Genomic DNA, 20,048 nt, shown 5'->3' on the forward strand with positions numbered 1-20,048 from the left:
TGCACGACATCATCCCCGAAACAGTACAATGTTCAGGAACAGTAGACAGTATGCTTGAGATAATGTTTGTCGCAGGATTCAGTTTAAGTTGGATGTTGCACTGTTGCCTTTACTAATTCAGAGAACAGTTCAAATTGGGCCAGCAGTACTCTCTGTCTCCATCCGTTCCAAAGGGTAGATTGGCAGTATCACACTCGCAAACAGACGCAATGTCTTTCTCTTTACTCTTTCCATTCATTATTTCTCTTCCTTTTCTTTCTGTTTGTGTTCCTTCCATATGTCCTTGTATTTCCAACCTTTATACTTCACTCTCTCTTCCTCCCCTCTCTGTCTCTGTGTCATTCACACTTTTTCTCTCTCTGTGTGTGTGTGTCAGTCTCTGTGCCAGACAGTAGCAGTAGGGGGTATGTCTGTTGAAGGCGAACTGATTGTGTAAACTGCCAAAGACACACACATCTATTATTAATGCCTATAAAATACCAGGGGTCTGTTCGCGATACTTGTGCAAATGCCCATACTGTAAGGGCACATAGGAGTGCACACAAAGGAGGGTAGGTGCGAAAACAAAAGCTAAATATATATATATCTGTCTGTCAGTCTCACTCGTCTTGTTTTCTCCTCAGGTGTTTTGGTGCAGCTTTTCTCAGACGCCGCCCTAGTGGAGGCTGCAGGCATGGCGGCTTGAAGCCCCCATAGCCCCGCCCCTCCGACAGAGGAAGGCTGCAGAGCTGTGTGTCATGCCCCTCCACACCCACCCTCCCGGGGGTATTGGCCTGCCCCCACCCAGCTCTTCCACCCACCACCTGACCAGACCTGGTGAGTCAACAACAAAAGATGAGGAATGATGAAAAACAGTCGAGAAGATGAGAACAGAGGGCTCTGTTCCTACTCAACTCTGCTCTATTTTACTCCCTGCTATTGTAGTCCTAACTACACATGTGAAGAGGAGCACTGTCTGTTTTGACATCTGCTAATGTTAGCATGCTCAGACACACACGCACACACACACACACACACACACACACACACACACACACACACACACACACACACACACACACACACACACACACACACACACACACACACACACACACACACACACACACACACACACGGTGAGGGCACTGAGCTTGCTGTGCCAAGTCCTCCAGTGAAATGCCACATTACTGTATGTATTAACAGCCCGCAGTCTGTAGAAACAAAGCAGCGTGGGTGGAGAGTGAAGGGGGAGATACCTGCAGGTTGTTTGTCTGCATTTCCTTCCTGTTCTGAAACATGTCAGCTTCTTTGCTTCCCTTTCCCTTCTCCTGTCCTCTCTCCCCTCCCTTATATTCATCTCTTACCCTTTCTTTCCCTCTGTTTCTGATATTATGTCCGCTTTGCTCCCCTCTTTTCCCCTCTTTCCTCCCCCATATACTCTCTCTCCACCTGTCTTATACCGGGGATATGTTCAGTCAAAAGAAAATTCAGTCGGAAGTCGGGTGGCATAGCAACAGATACGACAGCTATGTGCGTGTGTGTGTTGTGGATTGGACATTGGGAGTGGATGGATGCTGCTCTCTGAGACACTCCCTCAGCTAATGGGCAAACATGAAAGCCCCATTCTGCATCCTCTCCTCTCTTGTCGTACTTTAATATAACCTAGGCAGGACACATGCTGCGGTCCCTGCAGGGAATAAATGGCTTTACATAAAAAGAGATCATGAAAATGGGGATGTTTGTCTTCCTGTTGGAGGGGTACTATTGTTCTAGAGGTGTCTGGTTAAAACGCCCCCAAGAAGCGCTGTGTAACACCGGAGACAGTAAATAACAGGGCAACACTATCCGTCAGACCCTCCACACACCCACACAGTACCTCCAAGTCGATACACCCCTCCCTCTGGGCCGCTGGGTCTCCCTCCATGTTTATCCCAACACCTCTTCTACCTTTTCTTCAGCCTTCCATCGATCTCTGCATGACACTCAGTTCAATAAAACACAACAATGTGTTCCGGCTAAGACTCCCTTTCTCATTTCATAACGTTTTATCAACATACATTTTATATTAACAGTATTTCCAAAGCCTTTAAGGAAGAAGAATCTGAAATACTCTATTTTCTGTCTCTCTCTTCCATGCAATTACATTCTTGGCATGAATGTGAAACCATATGGCCAGAAGAACAGTCTCGCTCACTTAGTCCAATTCAATTTTCCTTTTTGACACATAATATGCATAATCAATACAGCCATGTCTTTCATAACAGGTGTTTTTGATTCGCTTCTCCACTCTTCTTTTCCACTCAGTTAGTCTGTGTATGTTTTTACCAAGCTTTTATTTCTGCTTTTACTCTTCAAGGTCTTCACACACTGTCATAAACACACACTGAGTGCCTGTAAAGGCCCGAACACACCGGGCCGATTTCGGCTGTCGATAGATGTCTGGCTGTCGATGAGTGTCCTGTTGCCCTACTCAGATTGGTGTGTCCCGCACCGTTGTGTCTTTTCGGCCGTCAACATGTTGAATCGGGAGGTTGTCTGCAAAAGCCCGTCGGCCAAATAAATCACTCTGATTGGCTGTTCAGCTTAGCGAATCAGTGCATGAGAAGCGAAACGGAAGTGAAAAAGGAACACACAGAATTTTTTCATTTTCCAGTACCGCACTAAACATGTTTTCAATTATAATTCGTTATTTGAAACAGTCTGTGATGGACGAGAGGGGAAAATGGAACGCACGCTATTTGTTGTTTGTATATATATCACAGAGTCTGTCTTCCAGTTGCCTCTTTTGAATTAAGAATACACACTACCGCCGCCTGCTGGTAAGGAGAGTTATTGCCACTGACGCATGCGCAATGCTACGTGCTACTTGGCCGTCGGCTGAAGTCTTTGTGGTGTGTTCCAGTGCGACTTTTTGGCCAAGACGCAGGAGACGTGAGGCGACACAACAATCGGGTCCGTCGGGACGTGTTCTTTGGTGTTCTTTGTCAGATTCATTAAGAACAGAGAAAATACAAGAGTTCAAATCATCAAGGATGCCTCTGAGGAAGTTCTTTTAGAACAGGAATGTGTTTCAATTCAGTATTTGGATAATATATTTCAAACTTTTGAAGTGTTTCAAAGTCAGAGGTGTGCTTTCCTCAGTGGCACTAAAGTAAAACGATTTCCGTGTGAAAGAAACAAATCAACTAGAAAGATAGAAGAAGTAGAAGTATTCTTCAGGGTCAGCATGGTGTGGGCCATATTTCAGCTAATGGCCATATAACTATGATGAAATGTGGCAACCTGCATGAGACAGAAAGGGATTTTTAATTTCTCTTGCAGGATGCTTTATGGGTGTTCAAATCCAATTTTAAAATGTTGTTGCTCCAGGTAAAAAATGTTGTGTCAAATGATCAATACATGATTTTCCATCTCAGATTATCGCGTTGTTCTGTTGTCACTAAAATCAAATCTATTCGTCTTGGGGTTTATAGTGGAAAGATGGTTTCATAATCAAGACGATGTGCATGGCATTAAGACAAGATCTCATTAAAAAGAGGTTTTTTTTTTCATTCACACATATTCCAGAAATATTCAAGCTTGCAAGGGTATGAAACTGGCACCCAAAAATCCCTGAACGTTGTCAGGTCTTAGAGCTTAAAAGTGACATAACGCCACAAGAAAGACAATAAGTGCTTTTAAAAGAAAGCGCAAAGAAGAAAGTGGGAATGCAAAATGTGAGTGACAGAAAGATTAAGAGAGATGAAGCGAGGAAAAGATGGAAACAGTGGGGAGTCGAGAGGAGGAGAGACGTGAGATGAAAAGGGCGTAGTGAAAAAAGAGAAGACAGTGGAGAAGAAGAAAGGCAGAAGGAGGAGAGGTGAGAGAGAAGAACAGGAAGGTCTACGAGAGACACGGAGACCATATGGTACCTTAAGGCCTTCAAGATCTCATCTGACGCCACACACACGGCATGATCTCACTCCTATTCACACATAAACACACTGCAGCTTATCTGGTCGCACTGCGTGTGTGTTTATGCACCTGCTGCAGTCCCAAACAGAGCCGGAGATTAACTGACCACATAATCAAAAGAGTGGCGGAGAAAGTGTGAGGATGTGGCTTTGAATAGACGGCTAATACACAGACTGAGGAGAAAACATTTGGTTTGGAATGGAGCCATGATACAGTGACTTGGGTTGCAGCCTTATACTTGGGAATAAAGGTGTAGTCAGGGTTGGGAGGGTTACTTTAAAAATGTAATAATAATAATAATAATAATAATAATAATAATAATGGGTTTAATTTATAAAGCACTTCATATTTGATTTCAAATCCCGAAGTGCTACAAGCAGTGAGCATGAACAGTATAAATAAACATTGCACAACACAATAGAATTAATAAAAAGCAATAAAAACCAAACAATAGAAATAAAATAAAATAAAAGGGTGGTAAAAAGGTCTAGGCAAAGGCTCTATTGAAAAGATGGGTTTTGAGGCCTTTTTTAAAAGCCTCCACGGTCTGTGGTGCTCTCATGTGGTCAGGGAGAGCGCTCCACAGTCTGGGAGCAGCCGAGCAGAAGGCCCGGTCCCCCATAGTACGGAGCTTAGTCCTGGGGGGTTTGAGGAGGTTGGAGTTGCTGGAGCGGGTGGTCCGCAAGGAGGTATGGGGGATGAGGAGTTCTTTTGAGGCAGGGAGGGGCAGTTCCATGGACACACTTGTGGGTGAGGACGGAGACCTTGAATTTGATCCTCAGTTCCACGGGGAGCCAGTGTAGTGCAGTGTAATCTGTTACAATAACTAGTTACATGTCAAAGAAATGGAATCAGTAACCTAATCTGAATATCAAAATATTAAAATAATGGAACCTATTTACTTCCAGTTACTTTTGGATTACCTCAATATCAAATGCAATGCAAATAAAAACGAGAAAATAAAAAACAATAAGATGTTTTTTACTTAAGTGTTTGTAACAATGAAACCTTAGGAAAGAAGAAACGAAGATTCTTCATATCAAAATGGAGTAACAGTATTAGTTTACAAATGCTGTTTGAGCTGAATCAAAAGCAAACTATAATTGTGTTTAATAAATCAGATCCCCACCTACTGCATTAAAACATAAATGTATTTAAAATAAAGATGAATTAAAATAGCATAAATAAAAACCATAAGGAACATTCTTTCAGTACGCCTACCTATAATATATCGATCTTTATCTAAAAATGTTTTGTATGTTCTAGTAATCTCTATTTTCTTTTTATATGTAACATACATTAATGTGGTTCGTTTGAATTTTTTTTTTAATTATACAGTTACCTTTTTTAAAATCTTGTTTAATGTAATCCGTCACTCCCTAAGCCTTCTGTGTAATGCAATGCAGTGACTAAAGACGAAGCGTTTGGTTTGGAACAGAGCCACATTAGAGAGGGCTAGCAGTGTGTCTGCCTGCAGCAGCTATCAGGCTGCTAATTAATTGGAAACATTCTCAGTTTAACAAGCTAGTTTGATTAAAGTCCATGGTCTGCCCTGAGAAGGTACCAACAAACAGATTTAGCTGGTTGAATTTCTCAACCCTGCAGGGATGTTGGGTTTGGCCTGAGCCTGCAGCAGTGTGACAGTGTGACAATGTGTGTGTGCGTGCGTGTCCGTGCGTGCGTGCGTGCGTGTGTGTGTGGCATTAGGTTTGGACTGCAGCCTGATCTCTTAGTGCCTTAGTGCAACATGAGACTCAGAGTTAAATAGAAACTGGAATGACAGCTTGTTGGCGAGCTATCCAAAGCATCTGGCCAATTCAAGTATGTAATCGTTATTTTAATGTGATTGAAAGTTGTTCCGAGAAGTGGCACTCTTGTTAAATATGCAAAAAAAACCTTTTGACAAGAAGGGTTCTCCATTGAGGGACGACTTTTACATTTTTGGTGCAAACATTTATTTTTGTCCTCTCTCATACGCTGGTTTATAGCCTTGATCTTTCTAGGAAAACAGACATATTATATGAAATCAGGCCACTGTGGATTTGACCCTTGACCTCCTTACTAGCGCTGGCTTGTTATGTTTCCTGATCCAGGAATTAACGTATAATGTGTGGTTGCGTCAGGCAGGAATGAAAAGATTGCTGCAGATGAAGCGACCTTGAACTAGATCAGCGGGAGACAACACATGCAGATATTTGTGTGCACATGCCTGTAAGCATGTTTGTTTTTCCTTCTCTTTTGACCACGGTTTAGTTTAATGCAGGTACAACAGGAAGGTGCCAGATGAAACACATAAACACAAGGTACTGCCCTCCTGCCAAAGGACATTGGCAGCGATAAATCTGGATAATCCCTTGCATCACAAACACCTCTACACTTTAGCACTTGTCAAATGATACTGATATAGCATTACAAATCTAAGCAAGGGCGGTATGGATCGAGCATGTGGCTGATAAGCAAGCATGGCCCGTTCCTGAGAAAAATAGTACTTTTCTCCAACAGGTAATAATAGAAAATCGCTAATAATGGTCCTGCCAAGTGACAACTCAAGGACTGTAAAACCACACCTATCAATATATCTATCCATTCAGCTATAAAAATGTGGTTCACAGAAGATAATACAAAAACAACTCAGAAAACCATGCCAATGAAACAACAATATGACAACTGTCTCACAATATTGTGTGTATGTGTCTGTGGGAGCACTTTGGATCAATACCATCTGCCACTCAATCCCTTCTCAGGAATGAGTAGGCATGAATTACGACTTGTTACTAATCCAAGACAGAATGTATTTCTAGTACCAATGATGCGGATTTGACATCAAAAGCTGAGCGTCCTTCATTTTCTCTCCAAATTCTGAATGCCTGAAGCCCAGTTGAGTGGTCAGTAGAAAGCGATGCCACATCCATCACGGAGATGCTGTTACAGTGAAATATATATAGCTGTGGGTTTTCTGAAACTGAAATCGTGCTTTATTGATGATTTGTTTTCCATTATTTCTTTTCCCTTTATCTCCCCCTGTCTCTGTCTTACCTGTCACTCTCGCAAATGAATAGCCACTATCATGGAATAATGTTGTTGCATGTCAAACTCTCCCACGGGACATGATTTTGTGTGTTATTGCGCGTCTGTGTCACAACAAATTGATACAGATAGCATGAATTAGAGAGGCAGATCAGCCTACATTTCACCCACTCACCCCTCCAAGACATACCGATGCAAAATACATCATGAGAGAAAAGGACAGGGGTGACACAGAGACACAGAGAGAGGGGTGTGGTGGGGGGGGGGGAAGAAATGGAGGATAAGAGAGGGACACGTAGAGGGGAGAAAGACATAAATTGTGTGCCAAATGGGGTTAACAAATACTAGGACAGTCTCTCCTTTTCATCCCAGCAGGAGTAGAGCCTAAACCCCTACACGCTCTCCCTGCTTATCCTCAACTGCTGTATCCGTGTGTGTGTATGACGAATACTTCCTGTGTGTGAGAAAGCTATTAAGTGCCTGAGAGTCAAGCAGAAAGGTTGTGTGCGTGAGAGGAAAGAGATAATGGGGGTTAAATGAGGGGATTTGATGTGAACCTCAATCTTCTCTCATTATGTCACCTTTCTTCTTTCTCATGTCGTCTATAGCCCTTGGTTGCTACGGTAACACAGCATTACCTTGTCAGTGTTGAAGTCATGCGGTGGCGCTGCTTGGACCTTGGTATTTTATGTGTGTGAGTTTTCTTCTATGCCTCTTATACTGAGCCTTACCAAGAAAAGCCATGGATAAAGTGAGACGCTGTTTAGTGTATGAGAGCCAAACACAAGCATTCAAAGCGATCACACACTCACTCACATACACACACACACACTGTGCACACGCTTGCTGACTATTTTCCATCTGCTAACTACAAGGTCTCTGGTTACAGACATGTAACAGCCTCTGACAAATTACATACACACAATTGATGTAAAAGGACGGGCTACACAGCGTGTTGACATATTGCAGATGGTATCAGATATTGCAAATTATAATTTTTTAGATACTGCTGCTCGTGGCTGTCTCTGCTACTCAAAGCGTTGAAGGCCTGATTACATCCTGGCTTCACTCACACAATACCTTCGAAGTCATGAACTAAAACGATTCAAAACTGCCATTCTGGATCCTTAACTGTGATCATGATGCATTCAATATATAATAATTAAAAGAAAAAAATTATGTACTGTATATTTTAAACATTATGCCATTAACTTTGCTAATACTGAAGGAACTAGTTGATCTTGAGGAAAATCATCAGGTGTGCAGGTCACCTTTTAATGCTTTATTTTATTCACAATATTTTGTATTGTATAGTCCCTTAAATGGTCTGAATGCTAAAAAATAAGTTAAATAAGCATCTTCACTGTTTCGTGCTATAACTAAAGAATTATTGTCCCATGATGAGTCTACAAAAAGTCAGAAAATACTAGTAAAAGATGCTTAATAAATAAGCCATAAATTAAGAACCATCAAATAAGTTTGACATATTAATCAATTATTTGAGAACTACTTCTGACTTCAAGACAACAGTTCACACTAAATATTCAGCCTTTTTATCTACATGTGAACGGAGGCATACTGTAAAGTTGTATCAGGAAACGTAGGAGTCAAATCTCCACTCTCTGTGTCCTGCAGAGCTCCATGTGAAACATTAAAGCGTAAGGAGGCACTGAGTGTGTTGCAGTGTGTGTGTTGCAGTGAGTGTGATGCAGAGGGGACAGCTGGTTGCTCTGGTAATAGGATAGCAGTGTGTCTGTCGCCTGCATGGAAACAGCTCAGCCCCTGGTAACATGCAACTGAGCTCAGTAGTGGATGGGCCTGCGGTGGTGACATAGCTGGTTCAAGTATCACCCAGGGGCCCCTAGATATAAACTTACAGACAGCTGAGGCCCTAGAGGTGTCAGGCAGTGTTGCCTAGGAGACGGTGTCAAACATCACTACAGTTACAGGAGTCATATGACTCTTCATATGCTGATGTTGGTGATAAACTGTTAAAATAACACAATGACAGCACAGCAGTGAGGATTTGTGTGTTCAGCATACTACTATAATGCTGCAACTTAGTGCAGATAAGTGTAAAAAGGCAGAAAGCACAACAAGACACTAGTGAAATGTGCAATTGGATAGGAATAAAAAAGGTTAGAAAGATATTTCAGTATCAAGATAAATCGAACAATGTTTTTGCTTTAAAAGTCAAATATATAGGGCAAAGAAAGCAAATGTCTAAATGTAATTCTGAGCCAGTTTATTATCAAAATGACTTTATCTTGGATTGCTGTACATTTCTCACAACTTTCTCTTCTGAATACTAGTTGGTGGTGTTGGGAGTATACTGGGCAATACTGTGCGCTCCAGAAGTCTTGCCTCAATCAAACAGGAACATCGTGTTGCATTTTAATGCTGCATGTCTTAGTTAGTTTCCCATCGTTGAAAGCATTGCCAGCCTACATTTACCCAAAATGTCAGCACTTTTATGGCATGTGTTTGGGGAATCTTGTAAAAAATTCAGTCTGAAGTCTGTTTGGACTGAATTAAACTGCACAGAACCACTTAAACGTATTTGTACTGAACCTCCCTATCTTACTCTGACTGCGGCTGAATGTTTTCCTTCTGGTTTGGCTGCGTGTAGCGGTACAGCAGAGAGGATTTGGAGCAGCTAAAATAAGCCAAAACAACAACTACCTCCTCCACCAGCAGCTAAAACCACTCATAAAAGTTGGAAGATGGAGGGGCTGAGGGGGAGTTATAATGTAAAGTAGGAGAGGGAGAAGAGAGAAGAGGGTGAGGGGAGTTAAAGTAAAACATTGCAAAATAAAGGCCATTACAGAGAGAAATAGAAAATGACCGCAACTTGAAATTTGAAACGATATGAGGGAGAAGAAGTATAATTCACAATTTCTCCCAGCTCTGTCGGTTGTATAACAGCAATTCCACCTCTGAAATATATTGTCCTCACAAGTCTCCTTCCCTACTGTACCTTTTCCAACCTGTTCTGGGAAATGTACAGCCACAGTGCAGCAAAATCCTTCCAGATTCCCACTGAGCAGCTACAGTGAAAGATTGGCCCTGTAAAGCATTCCCGCTACAAAGTAACATGGCACAAGACGCTCAGGGAGACTTCAAAATCTCTCCTTTCATCCATTTATGAAGTGGCGTTAATTTTCCCACAGACTAGGATTAAACCGCCATGGAGCGGAGAGGATAATGGATGCAGGAACAGGAGATGTCACACACTGATCTCTGTTAAAGGCTTTACATGCAAAATACTTGCAAGATGGGGCAGTGTCCTGCAGAGAGGTTATGTTCTCTCCCGCAGTGAACCTGAGAAAAGATGCTATTTATAGACCGTTGCCGGTGTGTATTCAAAGAAAAATGATAAAATAATGTATTCTCCAGAGGTTTCAAAAAAGTGTTATCTACAGTTTTGACTGCCCATGGCCATTTCCACATGGACGTTTTGTGTTTGCACATTTGCTGCCAAAAAGATATTTACCCTGGGGAGATCAAATGAATACAACATTTTTTGAAATTTGAGTCTACCAATTATATGTTTTTCAATTTCAATTGCGATTGTAAAGACAAAACTGCTCTTGCCATTTTTACTGCACTTCTAATAGTAAGACATTTTTGGTTTTGCACCAATTGCCCTTTCTGCTGAGAGTTAGGTCAGAAGATTGATACCACTCTAATATTTGTAGGATAAACATGAAGCTGCTAGAAGCTGCTTAGCCTAGCATAAAGACTGTAAACAAGGAGAAACAGCTAGCCTGGCTCTGAAAGACAGCATCACTTAAACTCACCATTTAAAATGTTATATCTTGTAAAAAAAGGCATGAGGTAATGTGCCGGACTATTCCATGGCTGGGCACAGAAATGTCCTGGTTTGTCACCGTGAGGAGAACAGCTGTTCCTGCTTGCTTTCAGTCTTCATGCTAAGGTAACCGTGTACTGGGTAGCTGCATATTCCCCAAACATGTTCCTCCACAGAATGTCAAACTGTCCCTTTAACAATATTTTGATGAGCTCAAAGAGATGATAAATAATTCAGCAACCAGATATTTTTCTTAAATCATGCAGCTCTTCCCTCCATTCTGAATGCATTACTCATCATTTATCATTAATTACGTTTCCTGTCTATCCATTGATGAAACTGTTCTCATTGGAATGTATAAAGGGAATCAAATATTATTTTGGTTTTATAAAATATTCTCTCAACTCTCTATCAAGCGTCATATTTTGAGGGGGGGGCTGTGGCTCAGTGGAATAGTGCGCTGAACTTTGAATCAGGGGATAGCAGGTTCAAGTCCCACTGCAGTCAGCATGTCGTTGTGTCCCTGAGACACTTCACCCCAAATTGCTCCTGTGGGGATTGCCCACAGCACTGAATGTATGTAAGTCGCTTTGGATAAAAGCGTCTAACAAGTGACATGTAATGTAATGTAATTGTATCAGTAGTGAGTTTAAGAGGCTTGGATAAAGGCTGATTGTTTAACATATCACATTGTGGAGTGGCCATTAAAGGGCTATTTCACAGAGTTGCATCACTCTCAGAGCCAGACAGTCAATATGGTGAAAGGCAATGAAGTCTTAAATGTGAGTGAGAGGAAGAGGAGAACAAATAAGAGAGACAGCAAATGGACAGATGGGCTAACAGAGAGAGGAAATACAACAACAGAGAGCGGGTGAGACATAGTGTGACAAAAGGCAATGGCACGCTGAGAAATAGATGCTAATAATATGCAGATGATGCAAGTGATGAAATCTGCTGGTGACGCAAAGTGTCTTGTCAGGGAGTCAAAAGTGCTGCGTCTGGAGAGTAGTTTTCTTAATATCACGCTTTGTTGGTGCTAGGCACACAAGCATAGACCCACACACACACACACACACACACACACACTCGTCCACAAAGAGATAGAGCCCAAGTCGTGCTGATAAACCATTGGACAGAAACAAAGTCAGCCACTGTAACGAGGCACTGAGGGAATACAGAGCAGAGCCAAGAGACTTCAAGTGAAAGAAAATGAAAAAGATAAAGACACTGGAGTTGGAGAGAATGAGAATAACAGAGTGGGAAGAGGGACACACAGAGAGAAAAATGTGTATGTAAACGAATGAATGAAAAGGCCTGATTGGACAGATGCGGGACAAAAAGACAGAAAAGAAACGAAAAATGACATACAAAACAAAATGGAATGAAAAGTGAACAGAAAGGAAAAAAAAGATTATGTGTGGAAATGATAAAATGAATATACTCTGCAGGGGAACAATGAGTCCAAAATTGAATTTCCCTCATGATTGTCACTGCTTTTGAGACACTCCACAAAGAAAACACAGCCAGACGCACTCATAAAGACAAAGCGAAACACACAAGTAGAGTCTCTTTTTAAGACATGGCTTTGTGAATAGACTGCTGCAATGAAAATACTATTCAGAGTGGGCTAGACACACACAGAACTAGTTTTCTAGATGATCTTTGAGGCAGGATTTGTTGGTTTTCGGTGATAGCATATGTAAAGATAGGTATGTTCTTTTATTTCCTCTTACATGCATCTCACAAAAGGCACTGGCCAAATGACTGATAGAGACAAACGAAGTGCCTAGCAGCACAAACGACAACATTTCCACTTCACCATCCCATCTTTTATTAATTCCTATTCAAGTGTCCACTTATTTCTCTCCCTCTCTCTGCACATCCTCCTGATGTACTGAAAAGATCATCCACTTAAAAAATAATCATGTTTGTTTTCTCTCTTCCCTCCTCCTCAAGTCTTCCTCTGTGTCCTCTGCATGCTGGCGACGCTGCTGCCGGCCGCTTCCTCTTGCCCCCCCCCCTGCCTCTGCGACTCAGACAGGCTGGTGGTGGACTGTGGGGGCCGGGGCCTCTCCTCCCTCCCTCCCCTACACCTCCTGCCCCCGGGGAGCCGCTCCCTCCTGCTGGCCAACAACAAGCTGGCATCGCTGGGAGCCTCTGCGTTCGCTAACCTCTCCTCGCTGGAGGTTTGCAGTACATTTAATTTTTGTTGTCAGTGAATTATTTCTTTCTCCTTGCAGCTGAAAGTGTTGTTACAATGTTGTTTACACTCTTCTCTGCACTGACCTTTCACACTGAATATCACCCAGTAGTACTGAACAGTAAGTCTCCTATTGAGCAACTGCAGACTCTACTGTTAAACTAAAAAGTGAAGAGAATATGCATGTCAAGGGTTTGCAGGGCTACTAAGTATCGGCATATTGTGAAAAATGCTTAGCTTACTATTTTTTTTCAAATAAAAGGGCTGAAAATGATGGATAGTTATTGCAAGAAAGGCTGCATAAATATACCCTCATTAGTTACAACCTCTAGCAGCTTATAATACCCAGCCCTGAATACAATAAATATTTGTTATTTAGAACTTCAGATTATCAATCAGCAATTATTTCCTTCCAGAAAACATACACTAATTTTTGTCACTTTTGAGGCAAAATATCCCAGAGGACAGCTCCCTAATTAAACTGAAACATAATTGACTTTCCCACTGCCGAGCATCTATCTGTTATATGAACAATGAATGAACAATTTGTTTTTTTCTCCATTCTGATTGACCGTCAGATGTTTCACAGTTATTCTACTGTAGCATTGCACTCAATGGGAGCTTCTATGAATAGAATTGCCAGCTTAGGGTATAAAATGTGCGTTAAAGTATTGCAAAAAAAAATCACATTTTAACATTCCTCTTGGAAAGACATTTGTGTCAAAAATGCAAAAGTGAAAATGTATTTTTTTGGTGGTTTGGATTTTAGGAGCTGGACCTCTCTAACAACTACCTGGACAATTTACCAGCTGGATTATTCAGAGACATGTCCAACCTGACAAGACTGACTCTGCACAACAACTCCCTAACAGTGATGGACAGAGACCTCTTCCAGGTAGGCGCTGTAGATTATACGCCATACTTGCGATAGACTTTAATGAAGCTCACTGACAAGACAAGAAAATCTCATAGGACATTGTGCTAAATGGTATACACTGTTATAAGATATACAATTAGATCCATTCATCCAAAATACTATGGATGTGAATACACATAAGTCTGAAAAGTTGAGAAAATAGCACCCCTACTGAAGCACTGTATCAACTCCTGGCGAGGCTGCACAGGCTCAGTTTAGAAGAAGAGCCAACCTAAGCACATATACATGACTGGGATCCCGTCCAGGTTGTAAATTAGGAATAAACTGTTTGCTCAACACTTTCATGTGAGTCAAAGCAGTCTGCAGGATGAGCTTGTGTCAAGACTTCAGTTGAGACCCTGAATCAAACAAGATTAGCCCACCCTGATGCTAGCTGTGCCCCTTGGCAGCAGTGAAGGGAGCCAATAGAGCTGATATGGGGGGAATGTACTGTACAATGCCGTATGGTATAATCATAGATGGGTAAATATAGATGTGTTTCGATGTTTCTACAGGGTATAGGGGGTCTTCAGAGTCTGGATCTGTCCCTGAACGGTCTGTCCTCTGTTCCTCTGGGACTACTGGATGGGCTGCAGAGCCTCAGGTACACATCCACACACACACTCTTTTTAAATCAATTTTTTAAATCAATGTGCTCTTAAAACCCCCGGAGCAAGACTAGTGTAAGATCACACTGTTAACATCATGAGCATTAGGAGGGCAGTAGGTCAGTGCCCTGCCAATATACAGCGTGCCACAATTGAAAATGTGTTCAAAATTACATCTTATATTATTACATTGATGTTCATTGAACTGTTTGTTCAGCATTACTTTCGACTTCCGTTTTTTATGTGTTTAATTCAAATGCATTTACAATTTGTTGTTGCTAGTTAACACGACTTTATCACATAATGTTTAATTTTGTTCCAATTATTTCATAGGTGGCTGTCTCTAGCGGGGAACAGGCTTCACGGTTTGGAGAGGGCAGCGTTTGAGCCCCTTGCCAACCTACAACACCTGGAACTGGGACACAACCCCTGGGAATGTGACTGCAACCTCCGCGATTTCAAACACTGGATGGAGTGGCTGTTGTACAGAGGTGGATGTTTGATTTATTACTATGGGGTAGTAATACCCCATAGTAATATGGGCAGAAACTAGAAAGTCTTACTTCACCTTACAGATAGCAAGGTGTTTTAGTGCTGGTGCTTCGAGTAAAACAACTGCATTGGAGTGTGAATGCACATTGCCACGCTCATTGTGTGTACTGTGTGTGTTGTCCACGTGTCTCCGCAGGCTGTTAATACATCCGATAACCACAGCTGCTCTTCGCTCTCTCTTCATGTGTAAAAATCGACATTCACCTCAGCGCCTCGGGCCTCAGCTGCCCCGCTAATGACGCATCTCTTTCCTGCTCCATTCTCCTATATGCTTGGTTCTGCTCAGAGCAGCTCAGACAGAGACTGGCTAACAGCATACTTGATAATTTAGTAATCATCCAAGCAGCGGAGAAAATTACAAGAAGACATTTCATAGTGGAACATGAAAGCATGTCAGTGGCTGTTCAAAGGGTAGACGATGCACGATGTTTGTTTAAGAAAGTAAGACAAAGCACCAAACAAGTGTGAAATGCTGTGCGACAGCAGCTTGTGTTGACTTTTATCTCCTGTAGATTGGAGAGAGAGCTCTGTTTGCAGAGGGGATTCTTTTGTCACTAGCCAAGATAAAGCATCAGGGGGTGAAATGCCACTTTCCTCATTCTTTTATCTTCTACTTTTATCTCATTGATTGCAGCTTTACATATCTGAGGATATCCAGATCAATGGCTTTCTAACATGCAACCTCAGTTGGAATAATTTGTAGAGAGACGAATGCAGCATGTGATGATAACAAAGTAGATCCCCCAACATCCTGCCTCTTGTGGGAATTAGTGACTCAGATATTTCTGTCTTCCACACATAGCTCTGCTGAAACTAGGCATGTCATCTCATGAATTATAGAAGAGCTTAGTTGAGGCTATCTCCAACTTAGTGTGGAGGGCACAGCTAACTGAGTTTGTGTGTTAAGTGATGTATGACTCATCCCATTGTTGGCGCAACCACCCCGCTCTCTATCTTTCCCTCTCTCAGTTAATTGGTAGTGCTTTACAGACATAGTGCATTTATTAAATGACCTCTCCCTGTCCTCTTGCCCCGGCCCATTCTTTCCCTCTCCTTCAGGGGGGAAGGTGGACGCGGTGGAGTGCACGCTACCGAAGGATCTGCGTGGACGAGACATCCGCGGCGTGCCGGTGGAAATGTTCAACTACTGCCTCCAACTCGAAGATGAGAACGGGGGAGGAGGTGAGGGTTCTCGTTCAGGACAAGGAGTTTCTCCCTGCAGCAAGAACGCTCTTAACCCCAGCGGGGCAACACCAATTACTGACAACACTGATGACTCCTCTTCCAACACGAGAGGCGGAGAGGCGCCGTCGGAATGTGTCCGCACCCGGTACCGACCCGTGAGCGTGCGGCGCGCTATCGGCACCGTGGTGATTGCAGGTGTAGTCTGCGGCATCGTTTGCATCATGATGGTTGCAGCGGCGGCTTACGGCTGCATCTATGCCTCGCTGATGGCCAAGTACCAGAGAGAGCTGAAGAAGAGGCAGCCACTGATGGGAGACGGAGATGGAGATGGGGATGATAGGGAGGACAAACAGATTTCCTCTGTGGCGTAGAGGAGTGACGGGGGAGGGCTGGCGTGTCAAAGGATGAAGGTTGGAAGGGTGACATTTAAAAAGGGCTCGAAGAGGAGAGCGATGGACAAGCTGGTTTTATGCACACGTACAGTTATGGTATCTCTCCCACTGACGAACAAAACCAACACTTTTTTTTCACTTCCTTTGCTTTGTCCTCTTTCTATTTTTAGCCTTCTCCCTCTCTGAACCTCTCTCTAACAACTCATATACACACACCTTATCTGTTCCCTGATTTTCTCTTCCTTTCAGACCCATTCTCACTGCAGTATTTGCTATCGAACATCCCTCCAACTCGCCTACCAACCACCTACTGCTGCTCTTGGCTGTTGCTGAATTTACCAATATGTATCAGCTGATAGAAAAAGGATTCAGCAATCTCTCCAGTATGAAACATATCCTGTAAGCGATTACAAGACCCTTGTGGGGAACAGCATTTGTGAAATTGGATTGAATTTTCAGGGATTTACAGTATTTATGGTGTTTATTCACAACCGTGACAAAAACTTTTAGTATTAGGTAGTGCCCGTCTTTAGTTTTGTTCGTAGTTTTCTCCTCCTCAACCTCTCCTAAGACAGTTTTTCCTCCAAGAAACCAGGACCCCAGCCCAGATCCCTTCACCCTCATCTGGCCAAATGCTGCTCTGATGTTCCCTTGGACCTCCAAGACCCAAATAAACAGTGTTTGAGGAAATGAGGGAAACGTATTGGATAAAACACAAAGAGATGTCATTTATGTCTACTCTATGTAGCGCTTTGTTCCAGAGAGAATACTGGGGATACAGATGATATGTTGATAGGAAATCAAACAGAGTCTCATGAGGATCGTGTCTCTTGAGACTTGTTAGGGATGTTCAATGTGGAACACATTTGGTTCGACAAAATGATTATTCACGACTGCCAGACCTTTCAATTACATAAGGTCACACAACGGACATCCTCCCTCCTATTCGGACCAGATCTGTTTCTCTCTGGATCTTCTGTGGACCAATAACCTTCAGGCGTCACAAACTGGAGGTGTGTATGAGATTCCATAATGAATCTCATCAAGGGTTCAAAGGGGATCAAAACATTAAACTGGACTTTGCTGTATCTGTCACTTTTGCTCAGAATAAGGCTCATGCTTATTTGATGCTTGTTAATATCTGGAGGGATCATAAGCCTTTTCCGGTATTACTTGGACTTTGAGGCTGGTTCAGAAAAGTATACACAGCTGTTGTAATGACGTTTTTCGGAGATTATAAGGACCACAGACTTTGCTTTAAAACAAATATTCTTTGATTAGAGCTCATTTTCAGACTGATTTCACCCGTCAGAGGTGAACGTTTGCTACTATGGCACGGAAGCACTATCTCAGAGAACCCTGTCTCCTGACAAGGACTACAAAACATCTAAGGACTACAAACGTCAGACTCCTGCACTTTATTTCCTTTATTTGATCCCCTCTGGCCTCCCTCCCCCCCACCCCGCTCTTCTTTTCTAAAAAGGGATGATTTGCCCAGAGGGATTATAACGAACAAGGGATTAAACAAAAAGACGCTGCTATTTGTCCCCCTCCTCCCCCACTTTCTCATCATTTTATTTCTCCATCCATCTTTCCATCCAGTGCTATTTATGGAAAGTATTTCACACTTCCTAAAATACTTCCACCTCTTTCTTTTCATTTCATACATCCTCCCATATTGCTGTCCTTACGTTTTTCCTCAAAGGTTTGCAATGTGCAATGGAAGTTGTCATCATAACATACAAATGTTGTCACCACCAAAAGTCCTTCTGGTATATAATCTTAGTTATCATAACTCACTCAAGAGGAATCCGTGGGATCAGACTCTCTCTCAGCTAATTCACAAAAAAATGCTAGTTTATTTGCTTTACATGGTGTTTTCGTAATTATCCTTAATAATGCCATGAAATATTTATAGTCATATTTATTTATGGTTAGTGTACACATTTGTGTCTGTAGTGAAACATCCTCAAACATCTAGCTTTCATTGCATATTGCTCCCCTACAGTCAAACTATTGTTCCCTCTCAATTTCTAATTGGCTGGAAATACAACTACATTAATAGTGTGTTATCTTATACCTTCGTATGAAGCATATCAATATTATTATTTGAGTCTCTAATATGGTGTGTTGGCCCAACGATCCCCCCAAATGTTTTTGTCGTAACTGATTATGGTTTTCTGTATCAATTCATGATGTATGTCTATTGTTGTTTTAATGACTTCTATGTTTTGTTTTAGGTTTAAATATCTCTGTAATGTATGGTTTTGTTGTTGTGTTCATTCATTTGTGTTCCGTAGCTGGTGAAGTTTCTGCAAGAGGCATAGAAAGAGTTTGGCCATTGATTAAGGACGATATTAAAAATAAAGTTATGGACCCTATTATATTATACCACCAACTTGGACCAACTTCCTCTCCTACAAATAACATTTCATTATGGGACCTACTGGAAATCAAACATGATGAACTGTTTAGTAAAGCTTTTGTAAAGATATTTGAACTAACCCAAGGGGAAAAAGTTGTAGCGAAAAAAGTTATGGTCCTCATTTAATATTTAAAAAGCCAAGACTGCAACGTTACAAAACGTCCTGTATTCAGATGATTCGCATATAAAAGTGGTTTGTAGGAGATAGAAGCGGTTTGAGGTCAAGATGCACAACAAAGTGCATTGCAAATCAAATCCTGGTGCACTTTAGCAACAATGATCACCTCACTAATTTAAAGAAATAGAAGAGACAAGGAGGTGAAAATAATTTAGTTATAGACTGAGACTAACAATCGGTATCTTCGGGAAAATGTAATTATGGCATGCATCCAGGTCTGTAGGGCAGTAACTTTAAAAAACGTAATGGCTAAACTTTTTCTACGAACACAGAAACAGTGTCCTCTCACCTCCTGGTCTGCAGGTCTTGTGTTGTTGGTAGCTAAGTATCTTAGCTAGCTGAAACCTGTTCCTATAGCCTGTGTGTGTTAAGAATTATAAATCATAGTTTGTTACGTAAAGTTGCAGCAGCCATAATGACTAAGGGCCTCAAAGACTACCGTATATTGCCTGAAAATCTATGGTGTGTTGTGTTATTTTGATGATTGTGGTTACGACAATAATGATATGATGGTGATGGTGATGAAGCATTTTCTGGTCAATATGCATTGATTTAAATAAAAACATATCACACTCATGTCAAATGTAAATCCGGATCACTGACAAGCTTTGAAAGACCACAACTACCTATGCCTTACATGAAGTTCATACTATATTTAGAAAGTTATTGGGTCAAATAGATGAACCAGCCAAATCATCCTTAATGTGTTTCAAAAATAATATTAATTACATAACATTGCATTTTACAATTGCAATTACAGTAGGATAACATTATTTATTACATTTAAGTGTGATTATTATTTGTCCAACACAAATGTC

At 41.7% G+C, this 20,048-nt stretch overlaps 1 protein-coding gene across 1 annotated transcript; it reads left to right on the forward strand.

Annotated features, from left to right (window-relative positions):
* Nucleotides 1-627: 627 nt before the first annotated feature.
* On the forward strand, nt 628-19,786 carry lrtm2a (leucine-rich repeats and transmembrane domains 2a). Its single transcript, XM_010797511.1, has 6 exons — nt 628-816; nt 12,731-12,960; nt 13,744-13,869; nt 14,406-14,494; nt 14,832-14,989; nt 16,110-19,786. The coding sequence occupies exons 1-6, from the start codon at nt 738-740 to the stop codon at nt 16,604-16,606; spliced, it is 1,179 nt and encodes a 392-aa protein (XP_010795813.1). The 5' UTR covers nt 628-737; the 3' UTR covers nt 16,607-19,786.
* Nucleotides 19,787-20,048: the final 262 nt, after the last annotated feature.

This window comes from Notothenia coriiceps, unplaced genomic scaffold (genome assembly GCF_000735185.1).
Source record: "Notothenia coriiceps isolate Sejong01 unplaced genomic scaffold, NC01 NC01_scaffold00038069, whole genome shotgun sequence".
In the NCBI taxonomy this organism is placed as follows: domain Eukaryota; kingdom Metazoa; phylum Chordata; class Actinopteri; order Perciformes; family Nototheniidae; genus Notothenia; species Notothenia coriiceps.

Excerpts from the sequence above, each read along its gene's own strand:
- lrtm2a (XM_010797511.1), top strand. The coding sequence starts at position 738 with ATGCCCCTCCACACCCACCCTCCCGGGGGTATTGGCCTGCCCCCACCC. Across the intron at positions 817-12,730 it reads CCACCACCTGACCAGACCTG|TCTTCCTCTGTGTCCTCTGC; the intron begins GTGAGTCAACAA and ends CTCCTCCTCAAG. Across the intron at positions 14,495-14,831 it reads GATGGGCTGCAGAGCCTCAG|GTGGCTGTCTCTAGCGGGGA; the intron begins GTACACATCCAC and ends ATTATTTCATAG.